We start from the raw sequence: 15,377 nt of genomic DNA on the forward strand, positions 1-15,377 counted from the left end.
AAAACTGATAAAACATTTTTTTCAAACCAAAATTTATTTTTAAAAGAAAGAGCATTTCTTAAACTATTTTTCTACATGGTTTCCATCATAGTTTGCATCATCATCGCTGTTAAAGTGCCTTTCTCCAAAATCACACTTCAAGTTCAAGAATAAGCGGTAGTCAGAAGGTGCAAGATCAGGGGTATATGGTGGGTGATTGTACTGCTCTCAGCTGAATTGTGAATAATGTGTAGAGTGACACCAGCAGAACAGGGGAGTGCATTGTCACGAAGCACTGCAATGCCTTGAGTGAGCATTCCAAACTTTTTGTTTTGCATTGTATGCCAAAGCTTTCTCAGTGTAACACAGTATCGAACCGCATTGATGTTTTCACCTTTGACAAGAAACTCAACAAGCAGACTGCCATGTCTGACCCAGAACAAATGCACATGATTTTTTCTGCTGACAACATTGTTTTGTGTTTTTTGGGGAGTAACGAGAGTTGGTCCACACCATTGACTGTTGTTTTGAGTCTGAAGTGACATGATGAACCCAGGTTTCATCACTGGTTATGATTCTCTTTAAGACTTCATCTCCTGCGTCACTGTATCATGTAAGACAGGTAAAGTACTGCCAAGCTGCTGCATTTTGTGGCCATTCATAAGCATTTTCAGAACCCTACGGGAACATAATTTGTGAAAGTATAAGAAATTTGTGACAGTCTCATGCAAATTAGTTTCTGAAATGTGGAAACTCATCATAAAGCATCCTTATTGTGAGCCATCTATTTTCATGAATTTTCTCATTCGCTTTCTCAACCAGATCATCACTGATAACAGAAGCCGCTCACTCGGTGCTTTGTCATTGAAGTGTCTGACCCTTTTTCTCACCATTCCATCAGTCATTACATTTCCACCATAAATCTATACCAGTTGACAATGAATTCCACCTGGCTTAATATTCTTTGCAGTCAAAAACCACATTACAGAATGCATGTCACAGTCAGTGAGTTCAGAGATTGTGTTAAACATTGTGAATGATCACTAACAAATGTAAACAACACAGTGTGGCAGTAATGGTATCAGTGGAAAAACAGTGAACCAGAGATGTGAGTGTAAATGTGCAGAACTGCAACAGTAGTGTTGTGATAGTGAAAGAACGAAATGGTATTTACTCTCTGGTCACGCCTTATGTATAAAATACAACTGTTTGCACGAGAACTTAGAAACAAATTCAATAAGAATTAAGACATCCATAGCTATGCTACCAGCATCTGTATAAAAAGAAGCATTACTGCAAAAAAAGAAGCATTACACATGGTGTACCACAGGGCTCTGTCTTAGGACGATTTCTGTTCTAGTTTACATTAATGACCTGCCCTCATGTGTAAGGAATGCAGAAGCATACTATTTATAGATGATACCAATCTGCTTATTGAAGCAAAAAGTAGAGAAGATCTTACCACTTCTGCCAGTGTCATCCCAGATGAAGTTTCTCAGTAGCTCTACAGGAACAAGCTTATTTTACACCCACAAAAAAATTGTAACTTTGTACTGTCAGTTTGAGCAAAATAAAAATGCATAAAAACCAGTAAGTCACATGAACAACCAGGAAATTCAAAATATCACTGAGGCAAATTTTCCAAGCCTTTGGCTACAAGAAAATTTTAAATGGAACTCACATATCTTCCTTGAACTCAAAACCTCTAAGTTAAAGTATGTAATCAGAGTGCTGCTCAGCACTGAAACTCACGAAACCATAAAAACTATGTATTTTTCTCAGATACACTCAATGTCAATGTATGGTGCTATCCTGTGGCATAATTATCCTAATTCCTTAACATTCAGAAAGCAAAAGAGAATAACCAGAATAATAAAAAAGCAAACAATGAAAGTTCATGTAAGTCTTTTTTAGAGATTCAAATATTCTTCCTATTCCCTACATTTAAGTTTCAGAAATTGTGCTGTTTATAGGGAAAAGTTTATAGGAAAAAGTACACTGCTGAGCATGAGTGTCATACTTGATTAAGGAAAAATATACATGTAAACTGTTCCAGATCAACTCTGTGTCAAAAGGATACCTATCATTCAGATGTAGCATTACACAGTAAGCTGCCATAAATTGTCAGTAAATGCATTTCAAAAAGCTGCCAAGTCCCTTTCATTAAAGAATTGCTTTTACAGGGTGTATGATCATAAATGTAACAAGCTAGAATAATTTTCTGATATTACAATGCTCTAAAATATTGTCAAACATCTGTCATACATTGCATGTATAAAAGTTTTATTGCATAAATAAATATATGGCAGTTCACCATATAGGGGAGATGTTGAGTCGCAGATAGGCACACCAAAAAGACTGCAAACAAGTAGGCCTTCACCAGAATTAGACAACACACACACACACACACACACACACACACAAACACACACATGATTACAGTCTCTAGTTGCCAAGACCAGACTGCAAGCAGTAGCATGTGATGGGAGAAGCAATCTGGGTGTTCTTTGATGGTCTTTTTGTTGTATCTATCTGTGACTCAACATCTCCACTATATGATGAGTAACAATCTATCCCTTTCAATATTAGAGAAGGGAAGGTGCTACTCACCATATAGCGAAGACGCTGAGTCGCACATAGGTACAACAAAAACTCTTACAATTAAAGCTTTCAGCCATTAAGGCTTTTTTCAACACTAGAGACACACACACACACACACACACACACACACACACACACACACACACTCATGCAAATGCAACTCACACACACGACTGCAGTCTCAGGCAACTGGCAGTGTGGTTTCAGCTGCCTGAGACTGCAGTCATGTGTGTGAGTTGCATTTGAGTGTGTGTGTGTGTGTGTGTGTGTGATTGTGTGTGTGTGTGTGTGTGTGTGTGTGTGTGTGTCTAGTGTTGATAAAGGCCTTAATGACCAAAAGCTTTTATTGTGAGAGTTTTTGTTGTACCTATGTGCGACTCAGCGTCTCCGCTATATGGTGAGTAGCAACTTTCCTTCTCTAATATTGTTATATTCCATTGTTTAATCTATTCCTTTCATAATATTGTCATATTCCATCCTGAATTTTCCATTACATTGTGATTAAGCTGTACAACTGTCTACCACTTCATATTTCAAATATCAGCTTGAAAGAGAAAGTTAAACAAACAATAAAATTAATATCTATAAAAAGCCCTCTCCATTAAGTCAGTGAATACATGCTGAATGCCAAAAATTGGAAATAGGCATATGAGGTAATAGAATTAAAATGTGTAGAGCTAAAGGGGTCGTAGGTATAGGATGTGTATTTAGGTATGTTGTAACAGAATTTAAATACATAATGGTAGATTTTGCAGTAGATACTAAATGTGTACTAATTATGTATGGAGGTGTTATGTTTAAAAATGATATACCTATGATAATTAAATAGTGAGTGTGATTATTATTTTGTAAACCTGACTGTGCAAACATGCACTTGGATCTGACCCATATATGTACATTTAAAGCTGCTAAATAAATAAATAAAGATGAGGTGGCCAACATTTGTTATCTCAGAAATAGAACAGGCAAAGAAAATATATGTAACGAAGACAGAGTAGCAGGTATTGCACAAAGTGAATTGTTTCTATAGAATAAAAACAGCTGCTGCCATCACTCACCTTCCAACGTCCTTACTTCTTAGTAGTTTTTTTGCTGACAATAAAAAATCAGTTTCAGTTGAACTGTTACCCACATAGTTACAATATAAAATGAAAAAATAATTTTCTTGTAGGGTTCAGAATGAAGGTATGTACTATGACTCTAAGCATACAACAAATTCATATATAACATTATATTAGACTCTCTTTATACAAATTATGGTATTTGAATATCTAATTCAAGGACTGAAAAGCTCTGTTAGCCACCTGCCACATTATATAACTTATATACACAATGTTTTTTTAGTGAGTGTATTTCATAATGAGTGTGTACCAATGTATTGTTTCTGGTTTGCATGAAACAGTTACAAAATATTGTCATTCAGAATGGTTAGTGCTGTTCAACACTTTCTCAATAGAATAAATGTTGCCTGTGCCTTTAAGCACTATGTTGGATGGTGTTTTCAAGCTCTATAATTATTGAATGAAGCAACTGTTCATCATCTTCAGGCAATTTCTTCCATAATGAGCGGGTGCTTTCATCAATGTATTTCAGTTTTGTATCACTCTTATGTAAAACCTGAGAGCCAACAGCTGGCATTAGAAACACTGGTTCCCACACGATCACCAAAGTTAAGCCATTTCAGGCCTGGATAGAACTTTTATGGGTTACCATCTGGGTATCCTGGGTGCTGTGGGCTCATGGACATGTTAAGTTGACAAAGTGGCATTGTATTCAAAGACTTGCACTGGGCCAGTGAGTCATGTGCCATTATTATTATTATTAATTATTATTATTGTTATTCAAAATCTGAGTGTTTGCAAGTTGTTCACTATGTTGTTCTTCAGCAACTTACATCCAGGTTCCAAGATCAATTTATTATAAAATTTTATTAGCTGTACCAGCAAATGTAACAGATTTTCTGATTTTTAGCTAGAAGTCCTGTTTTCTCATACATCTCTGCATCCTTAAATGGCCTCACCACGATAAGATCATCTGAAGCTGATCAGATAGTTGTGAAGGAATTTGACTATCTGCAGGTATGTACGATGAAAATTCATCTTTTTCATTTCAAAAAAATCATTAGGTAACCAGAAATGGCAGACAGCACATGTATACATGAGGATGAAGTATTTTAGATTGAATCACTCACTTTTAATTTTGGGAATTCTTAATTTGAAATACCTGACTGATGTTCTTTCAAGAAACTACATTTGATTTCAACATCACTCCAGATCTGTTATTAGTGTATTTTGTTGTCAATTCACTTTACTGCTCTTTTACAAAGAATGAATGGGCTGATCCACTCATAAACCAATTGATAATGATGCATTGGTTATCCCTAATTTCATCCTCAGGTTGGAGAGTATTTAACAGTTAACAAAGTACATCTTTTTTATTTACTCACAATAATTTGTACATCTGTGTATCTTACAAGTATCATTAATGGATGATGCTATGATATCTCTTCCACCTAAACTGAATGAGCTGGCTTACTGGTTAACAGAGTGAACCCACATTTGAATGATGAAGGGTTAAATACCATCAGGCAGTCCAGATTTAGGTTTTTCAAGATTTCCCTTAATCATTCCAGGTGAATCCTGGGATGGTTCCTTTCAAAAGGTCATGAGTCATTTCCTTCCTCATCCTTTCATGGTTTGATCTTGCGCACTGTCTGTAATGCTCATCCTGTTGATGGGACATTAAACTCCAATTTTACTTCCTTCCTTTCGCTCTTTCTAAATTATAATACACTTAAGTTGAATCGCATGGGTAAACCATCAGTTACATGAGGGTAATCCCAAAAGTAAGGTCTCCTATTTTTTTTTTATGAGTACATAGACCTGTTTATTTCTACAATGGTTTACATCAGTTTACAGCTTGAACATTTAGTTATTTTTCAACATAATCACCATTTCTGTCGATGCATTTTTGTAGCTGCTGTGGCAGTTTTTGCATGCCCATCTCATACTAGCTGGCCGCCATGCTGTTCAGAAAGTTATGAACCTCTTCTTTCACCTCGTCATCTGAGCTGAATTGTGGGGACCACAATTAATGCTGACAGGTACTATGAGACTCTGAAAAAACTCAAACGGGCAATTCAGAACCGGAGAAGAGAATGTTGAGCAAGGACATACACATCATGACAATGCTTGCCCACACATTGCTCAGCAAACCATTGATCTCCTGCAACAGTTTCAGTGGAACATAATCACCCACCCACCCCATAGTCCTGACCTGGCGCCCAGTGGCTATCACCTGTTCCCTAGGTTAAAAGAACATTTGGCCGGAAAGCGATTCAGCTCCGACGGTGAGGTGAAAGAAGAGGTTCATAACTTTCTGAACAGCATGGCGGTGAGCTGGTATGACATGGGCATACAAGAACTGCCACAGCATCTACAAAAATGCATCGACAGAAATGGTGATAATGTCCAAAAATAGCTAAATGTTCAAGCTGTAACCTGATGCAAACCATTGTAGAAATAAACAGGTCTATGTACTTATAAAAGAATAGGAGACCTTACTTTTGGGATTACCCTCATACATTGCAACTAACATCCATTATACATGTAGTCTGGTCAATAATGCTATAATTTCAGTGTGCACAAATACCGACATTAATAAGCGTAAGAATTTATGTTCACAAAATAACTTTTAGGGTTTGGGTTTGGGTTTTCGAAGCACAGTTACAATGCTTTCATATAGATCTCTTGAAGAAAGTTCCAGCTGTACTCAATTTCCATATACACATGTGCCCACACCTGTGGTACTGATAGCGTAAATACCATGACCTCTGAAGTTCTTGAAAGCATTGAATATAATGACATAAATAAAACCCTAGGTGTATTCCCAGGAAAATAAACTGAGGGCTGTCTCTTCAGTATAGGTCTAGCTCATTCCATCCACTGTCCTGGAAAAGTTTCATCAAGATCAAGTGGCACTTGCAGTAGCAAGAGGGTTTGGTCACCATCCCACCAACATCATGTGCGCCAGTTATGCAAATGCATATTTGTGCCAACAAACTGATGCTGTGATGATCTTTTCTGCGAATAAAAATACCCAAAGATCACATTACAAGTCAATCCACCTGATATTAACTTTGGAGATATTTGTAACGTGTTTCTGAACATCACATCGATATTTTCAGCCTCATATTACATCATTCTGTGTATCACCTGCTCATACAAAGTATGACCTTATCAGGTAATGTAAAGTATATGTGATGATGTTTTAGGATTGGAGCACATTATCATTTGCTTCCCAGCACGATATCTTGACTATATATCTGTTAGGCGAGCTAGCAGAGGCTGACACAGGCTTCCCACATCACAATATTTATTGGCTAACCATATATCTTTTGCACATATGTCAATATGATTTACGTTAAGACCATCAAATCTTCTGATATATGGGCAGCAAAGTGCAGAACTAGTCTTCATGACAAATTGTCACTGCCAATGCCTCAGACACAGTTTAACTTGCTGCAGTTTTCTGGCCCTCTTTACTGAAATATTGGAAGGAAAGGCAACAAATTGGATATTCTTATGAATTAGGCCTCCCCAAAATGGCAGAACAATAAGATAAAAAATATTATACACTATGTTTCTCTCTCTCTCTCTCATTATTTTTCCCTCCCACTCCTATCACCACAACTTGCCCCTCCTACCATATCCCACTACTAACATTATTTCATCAAGTGCCATTATTTTTATTTAGTTTCTACTATTAAAATTATGCCACACTGTAAATTATAGTTTAATATTTTCTTGGTTTTCAAGCGACGTCAGTTCGAATAAGTTCTCAAACTTTCGACTGCTATCTCTGCCATTGTCGTCAGGAGAAAAAACCTCTGACTGCCAGGCTTGGTGTGGTTTTGTGTTTATATAGGTAAGATTGCAACCTCTGGCACCAGTCAGACAGGACTGAAACAATTCATGCATGGGAAGTGAGCTGGCCACTCGTAGCAGCCTCGGCCCGCTGCAGGAGCAAGTGACATCGAGTAGTGCGAGGGGCTAGCAGCACATTTGAAATTGCCACTCCTGCCTCCCTACGTCAGCCTTCTGTCTTTGCTTCCTTTTGATATCCAAAGCTCGCACTCACGCCCTACGATGTGTGTACCTCTGGTCTCTGTTAAAATTGTTTCTGTTTATTTTAATCTCAGCCACCTTCTTTATAATGGAATCCCAACATGTTGATGCATCAGCCAAGACTCTGACGTTTTTAAACTGTATTTTGTGTCCATTTTTCAGGCAGTACTCCGCTATGGTTGACTTGTCAAGCTGCCTTTGTTTAAGATGTCGCCTATGCTTAGTATAATGCCCTGCAACTGTGCAAATTGTCTGACCTATATAGATGCTTCTGCATTTGTAAGGGATAAGGGACACCATACACATTGAGCACACAAAGAGCTATTTCATTTCTAACAGGGCGCAGCATATCTTGTGTCTTGGGATGAGACAGAACACTGTTCTCACTCCATGTCTCTGCTGCATGCATCCTAACATGCTGCTCATTCCCCCACAGTCTGACAGGAAAGTAGCTGGCTTGGCCTCTTCTGCCAGTCCACAAGTCATCCATCTTCAGTGGCACTTGAAAGCATTGGCAACATTTCTCTTTCAATAACCATTCCCTCTGAACGCATCTCTCAAGTGCTGCAATTCAGATTGTAGTTGACCGTCATTAGGAATAACTTTTGCTCTATGTATTAACATGTTCAGGACAACCATCAGCATTCAAGTACTGATCAGTTTGCATTGGTTTCCTGTACACTGAATCACTAAGCAGGCCTCCTGCCTTACACTCAACTAAAACATTCAAGAACAGTAGCTTCCCATCCACCTCCATCTTTATGGTAAATTTAATGTTGAGATAGACAGTGTTAATGTGATGATGAACTGTTGCCATTCATTTTCACTGTGAGGCCATATCAGCAAGGAGTCATCAACATACGTTAGGCACATGTTCAGAGAGAATGGTTATAGGAAGAGAGACAGTGCAAAGGTTTTCAGACGGCAACGTAGGAGCACACTTTGTGAATTGGCAGAAGAGGTCAAGCTGGCTGCTTTCCATCCATACTGTGAGGCAACAGGCTGCAGGTTAGGGTGTGTGTTGTAGAGGCACATACTGAGATCACTGCTTTGGCCTACTCTCAAGATACAAGATATGCTGCACCCTATTAAAGATGATGTAGCTCTTTGTTTGCCCAGTGTGTCTGGTGCCCTTGAGAATGTGACAGCATTTATATAGGTCATACAGTTCGCACACTAGTAGAATGTCGTACCGAGCAAAAGCAACATATTAAACAAAGGGAGCTTGACAAGTCAGCCATAGCTGAGCATTGCATGGAAAAAGGACAACCAAAACCGTCTGAAAACATGAGAGTCTTGGCTAATGCAGCAACATATTAGGATTCCATTATAAAGGAGGTGGCTGAGATTAGAATAAAGAGCAACAATGTTAACACAGCCAGTGGTACACACCCATTAGGGCATGAGGTCAAGTTTTGGACATTGAGAGGAAGCAAAAGACAGATGCTCGATGCTTGTAGGAGGCGGGAGAGGCAGTTTCAAGTGTGGCACCAGCTTCTCGTGCCTCCTGATAACACTTGGTCCCACGCCATGCTGGAGCTACTATGAGCTGCCCGACTCACCTTCTGCACGTGTGTTATTTCAGCCCCGTCTGACTGGCACCAGAGGCTGTGCTCGTGCCCATATAAGCAGAAAGCCGTGCCGGCCCTAGCAGTCAGTGGTTTTTATCCCTGATAACAGTGGGAGAGATAGCCATCAAGAGCTCAAGAATTTTATTGGAACTGACATGGCTTGAAAACCAAGAAGATTGTATTCAGAAATGCCGCCTCGAAGACTCTGAGGGCACAATGAATTATTGACACCTAAATATATTGGTAATGATGACACGTTCCTTAGTTCTGTGAAGGTTAGATGCACTAATAGCTTCCAGATTTATTCTCGTAACCAAAATTTATTTGTAATATTCTTACTTGTATGCTTAAAACTAACACTGAAAACTAATTTTGAATGAGACATGTAAGTTACTAATCACACAAGGGTGTGGCGGCAGCACCGTCTGACGCACGAAGGGCTGAACTACGGCACTGCCGACACAAGCAGGGGCAGCTGTACCGTTACGCAGAATTTCGGCAACGGTGCATTGAACCCGGGCCGCACGGGGACAAAGCAGGCGGACAGTGCGAGCTAGTCGACGCGACGCGACACACGTCTCTCAGTTCTCCCGCCGCGGACCACGTGCGTCGAGTCAACGTGACTCCGCCGTAAATGCGTACACGCGGTCGTAAGCGCAGTCGCCGTTAAAGTGTCTTTCGCTCCTTCGCGGACATTATGGCGCCTCCGGTCGCACCAGGAGCAGATAATTCTGTGACACGGCCTTTTGTCTCGCTCGGTCCACGCGGTCCCGCCGCGGCTCGTCACTGGAGTGTGTACCCTCCGGGATTGGTGACCGAGCCGTGCCGCCAGTGCAACGCACCTGTATGGGCGGATATTAGCGACGAATGTTATTTGTCATTTATTGTAACGGTAGGAAAAATAAATGTGTCCTGTCCAGAAACCGCTTTAGTCGTTTATTGCCACCGAGCCTCTCCCTTGAGCATAGTGCGTGGGCGCGGCGATAAAGCCGGTTCACTGCACGTGAGGGACTGTAAGCGGAGATACAACACGTTGCCGCTTCAAGGGTCTTCAGCAGAGATTATTCAGTTTTTTTGCTCTTGGCTCACCAATAGAGGACATACAATACTAATGACATGATTATAATAGTGAAGCTAGTTGTCATTAGTGGTCATTTAGGAAGCAACCATAGACATGTATGGAACTTGCAGTACTAAACTTATTTTTAAAATGAAACTTCTTTTAAAAATGGAAATCTTCAGATGGTGGTCTGTTTATTTGAGGGAGCTGTCTTTTCTCTCCTCCCCATTCTTTCCCTCTGTATATTCTTATTTCTTCTTCACAGCTGAAGTACATCAGTTTAGAATATCTATAATAACTGAACAATATGCCCCTGAATCATCAAATAGCACGTATGTTTATTCAATTTCTTTATTGTTTGGATCACAGTAGCTCAATTTAAGTAGTACAGTAATCAATCAACTTGCTCAATGCATTCCTTTGATTTCTTGAAGGTCATTCATAACCTGAATAATGGTTACCAAAACAGTGTATTTGGAAGTGATTGGTTTAATATGTTCTCATTGATGAAGTAATCAGAAATAAATACCTGTTGCACTTCAGAGGATGCATACATATAATGAACGTTATCTTTCTTCACATGTTTATGTACAAATTTTATATAACTGATTAATTACAAAATTTCTGTCAAAATATTAAATATTGAAACTAAAAAAATACCAGTTTTAATGTTCTCCTGTTTTTCAGGATCGACATTCGTCGGCTTGGCACACGAGTATTGCATGTAACACAGCATTTGGTATATGCCTTGACCTCATTAGCACATCATTTGCATCCTTTGTCATTGTGGTGTTTTTGACTATTGAGACAGGTAGGTTTTGCAGCTTGTTTCATTTCATTGTCTCATTATTTCATTAAAATAAGAAACTTTTGTCCATTCATTTATTGCACAAATCCTAAGCACAATTTCACATATTTATACTTTATGTTTACTTGTAATCATCAAATGTCTTTAATATAAATAGCTTTAAAATAGTCTATGCTATGCTGTTCACCAGTGTAAATTACTAAAATAATTTTTGATTAGATGCTTTCTAATACTCATAATAATTAATTAATTTGAATGGCAGAAGCATTGTGTGTGTGTGTGTGTGTGTGTGTGTGTGTGTGTGTGTGTGTGTGTGTGTTTGCACTCCAGCTCAATAAAGGACCGATTTCAAAAGCTAGCAATTCTTCTTCCTTTTTTGAGTATGTCTGTGTCAAAGACTCAATGCTTCTGCTATTCAGTGAGTGGTCTCCTTTATGCCAGATGATTTACATTCTACCAGAAGTTTCCTAATATACTCATAACAATTTAATATTTTATATTAATAAATTCAAACAATTACTTCTCCTTTGAAGGCATTACCTACATACAAATCAGGGGTACATGTACGGGCATCTGCATGGGACAATCCTATGCCAACCTATTCACAGGTCATATAGAGGAATCCTTCCTAAATACACAGAATCCCAAAGCCCTTACCTGATTCAGATCCATTGATGACATCTTCGTAATCTGGATTGAGGGTGAGGACACCCATGCCATATTCCTAAAGAACCTCAGCACCTTTTTCCCATTCGCCTCACCTGGCTCAACTCAACCCAACAAGACACCTTCCTTGATATTAACCTCCACCTCAAAGATGGCTACATCAGTATCTCTGTCCATATCAAACCTACCAACCATCATTAACACGTCCACTTCAACAGCTGTCACCCATTCCATACAAACAAGTCCCTTTCCCTGAGTTATCTTTCGAGTCACCCACCACCTCCAAAGCCTCACCATCTGGCCACAGAGGAGCATTCACCTCGTGACTCAGTACCACCCAGGACTGGAGCAACTGAGTTACATACTCCACCAGGGTTTTCACTACCACCCATTGTGCCTTGAAATGAGAAATGCCGTACTCACTCTCCTCTCAACACCTCCCACAGTGGTATACTGCCACCCACTGAACCTATACAATATTCTCATCCATCCCTATACAACCCCTGTTCCCAACCCCTTGCCTCATGGCGCATATTCCAGCAATAGACCAAGCTGCAAGAGATGTCCCGTAATACATCGTCCCACCACCACCTGCTCCTGCCCAGCGAAAAACATCATCTATCCCATCAAAGGCAGTGCTACTTGTGAAACCAGTTATACAGCCTACAAGCTATGCTGCAACCACTGTGCTGCATTCTATGTGGACATGACAACCAGCAACCTGTCTGTCCACATGACTGGCAACCAACAAACTGTGGCCAAGAAGCAGCTGGACCACCCTGTTGCTGAGCGCACCACCCAACATGACCTCCTTCATTTCAGTGACTGCTTCACAGCCTGTGCTATCTGGATCTTTCCCACTAACACCAGCTTTTCCGAACTGCACAGGTGGGAACTCTCCCTGTAATATATCCTATGTTCCTGTAACCCTCCTGGCCTCAACTTTCATTAGTCATTGTCATTACTCACCTATCCCCTTCCATGTTCCCATTCAGACACAACACAGCCCTCTACGCCATCAACACAGGGTCAGTTTTTTCACTTCTCTCCTTTTCTGCTCCCCCCCCCCCCCCCCCCCCACCTCCCCACCCTCCATCTAACCTCCCAACTCCACCTAACTGCACTACCTTCTCTCCACCTTGTCCCCAGCCCGGCCTCTCCCTTACATTCATCACCTTGTTGCCTCGCCCACCACTCGTTGCTGCTCACAGTCTGGCTTGGGCTGCCAAAGACTATGGCCACATATGTGTGAGTTGCATTTTCATGAGTGTGTGTATGTTGCCTATTTTTGATGAAGGCCTTGTTGGGTGAAAGCTCACCTTCTGACAGTCTTTTTGTTGTGCCTGTCTGCAATTCAGCATCTCCTCTGTATAGTGAGTAGCAACTATCCTTTTCATATTGTTATATTAATAAAGATATTTATATATGTAAAAACAAAGATGATGCGACTTACCAAACGAAAGTGCTGGCATGTCGATAGACACTCAAACAAACACAAACACACACACAAAATTCAAGCTTTCGCAACCCACGGTTGCTTCATGAGGAAAGAGGGAAGGAGAGGGAAAGACGAAAGGATGTGGGTTTTAAGGGAGAGGGTAAGGAGTCATTCCAATCCCAGGAGCGGAAAGACTTACCTTAGGGGGAAAAAAGGACAGGTATACACTCGCCTGTCCTTTTTTTCCCCTAAGGTGTGTGTGTTTGTTTGAGTGTCTATCGACATGCCAGCGTTTTCGTTTGGTAAGTCACACCATATTTGTTTTTAGATATGTTTTTCCCACGTGGAATGTTTCCCTCTGTTATATTCAATAAAAATATTTAAGTTAATATGTAAAGGTTGTTTTTAAATTACCGCTACCAGTCACAAACTTTGTCAACTATTGTATTACTAATTTATTTAGTGACGTGTTTCGAGGGTTAAACCTCATCTTCATGCTAAATGGCATTTCAAAAACAACTTTACAATAAGGTCATACTGATAGTCTTTTCGTAAATGCTGTGGTCATCCTGTGGAAGAAGAGAAAACTTAGTAAGAGGCGGTCTCACTTTGGAAGCTGGACTGATGTTTGCATGAAAATGTTTAGTAACAGTCACTCACTTTGTTCTTCTGGTGTGGCAGTCTCGCTGTGATGCGCTGCGGTGTTTCCATTTCCATGGTTCTCTTGGTCACTGTTCACCAATATAGCAGTAACTTGGAAACACGATCACAAACAGTTCTGTAGTGTGGTGGACAAGATTGCGGGGACGAGGTGGAGAGAGGGTAGTGCAGCTAGGTGGAGTTGGGAGGTTAGATAGGGAATGGGGAGGGGGGACGGAGCAGAAAAGGAGAGAACTGTAGTGTATGGTAGCTTGTGAAGTAAGTATGTATGTATGAATGTGGTTTGAAAAGTTCTCAGGATCACCACAAGATTCGTAAAGAAAGGTATGAAAGCAAAGGACATTCAGGCCAATTTCCAGAGTACACTAGGGACTTTGCTCCTTCAAATTCAGCTGTATCCAAGTGGACAAATGAATTTAAATTTCGTTGGGAGACCTTAGATGATGATCCGCACAGTGGTTGGTCAAGATGTGTCACTACTCCAGAAATCATTGCAAAAGTGCACAAAATGGTCATGGAGGATTGCCGACTGAAAGTGTGTGAAATTTCTCATGCTTGCCAGATGTCATCTGAAAGGGTGTATCACATTTTAACTGAAGAATTAGAAATGAAAAAAATATGTGACGCTGCATCAAAAATGTATAAGAAGGGCCCTATCGGAACAATGTCTGGCCCATTTTAGGAGAAATGAACAGATGGAACTTGGGTGCACCACTATACCCCAGAGACAAAACAACAGTCAAAGCAGTGAAAAAATGCTGATTCTCCACCACCAAAGAAAGTGAAGACAATTCCTTCGGCAGGAAAGGTCATGGCATCAGTGTTACGCGATACAGAGGGGATGTTGTTTATAGATTATTTCTCCACTGGGCAAACTATTACTGGAGAATATTACACTAACCTCCTGGACAAATTGCAATAAAAGATACGTGAAAGAAGGCCTTCCCAAAACTGGAAATTTTTCTTGCTGGACGAAGATTCACTTCAAACAAAGAACTGATAGCCGGAGTTGACAGCTATTTTGCAGGCCTGGAGGAAACTCATTTTTGAGATGGTATCAAGGCACTGGAACATCGCTGGACCAAGTGCATTAATCTACAAGGAGACTACATTGAAAAATAAAAAACGTTTCAGTGATGTAAGTACTTTTTTTCTATTTCATTCCGAGAACTTTCCAAACCACCCTCGCAGAGTAGATGTAGATCTTATAATGTGCCATCTTCTCTTCAATGGTGATCATTCCCTCCCTCACTTTCCCACCCACTGACCGAGCGGGGTTGCACAGTGGTTAGACACTGGACTCACATTCGGGAGGACGACGGTTCAATCCTGCGTCCGGCCATCCTGATTTAGGTTTTCCGTAATTTCCCTAAATCACTCCAGGCAAATGCCGGCATGCTTCCTTTGAAAGGGCACGGCCGATTTCCTTCCCCATCCTTCCCTAATCCGATGAGACCGATGACCTCGC

The 15,377-nt window shown here is 40.3% G+C and overlaps 1 protein-coding gene across 1 annotated transcript in view; it reads left to right on the forward strand.

Annotated features, from left to right (window-relative positions):
- Positions 1-15,377, forward strand: part of LOC124776028 (probable multidrug resistance-associated protein lethal(2)03659) — a 183,192-nt gene that overhangs the window by 117,450 nt on the left and 50,365 nt on the right. Inside the window, exons 17-18 of the mRNA XM_047250867.1 lie at positions 4,552-4,658; positions 11,025-11,148. Coding sequence (XP_047106823.1) covers positions 4,552-4,658; positions 11,025-11,148 — 231 coding nt within the window. The remainder of the gene's footprint in view (positions 1-4,551; positions 4,659-11,024; positions 11,149-15,377) is intronic.

Source organism: Schistocerca piceifrons, chromosome 2 (assembly GCF_021461385.2).
Source record: "Schistocerca piceifrons isolate TAMUIC-IGC-003096 chromosome 2, iqSchPice1.1, whole genome shotgun sequence".
In the NCBI taxonomy this organism is placed as follows: domain Eukaryota; kingdom Metazoa; phylum Arthropoda; class Insecta; order Orthoptera; family Acrididae; genus Schistocerca; species Schistocerca piceifrons.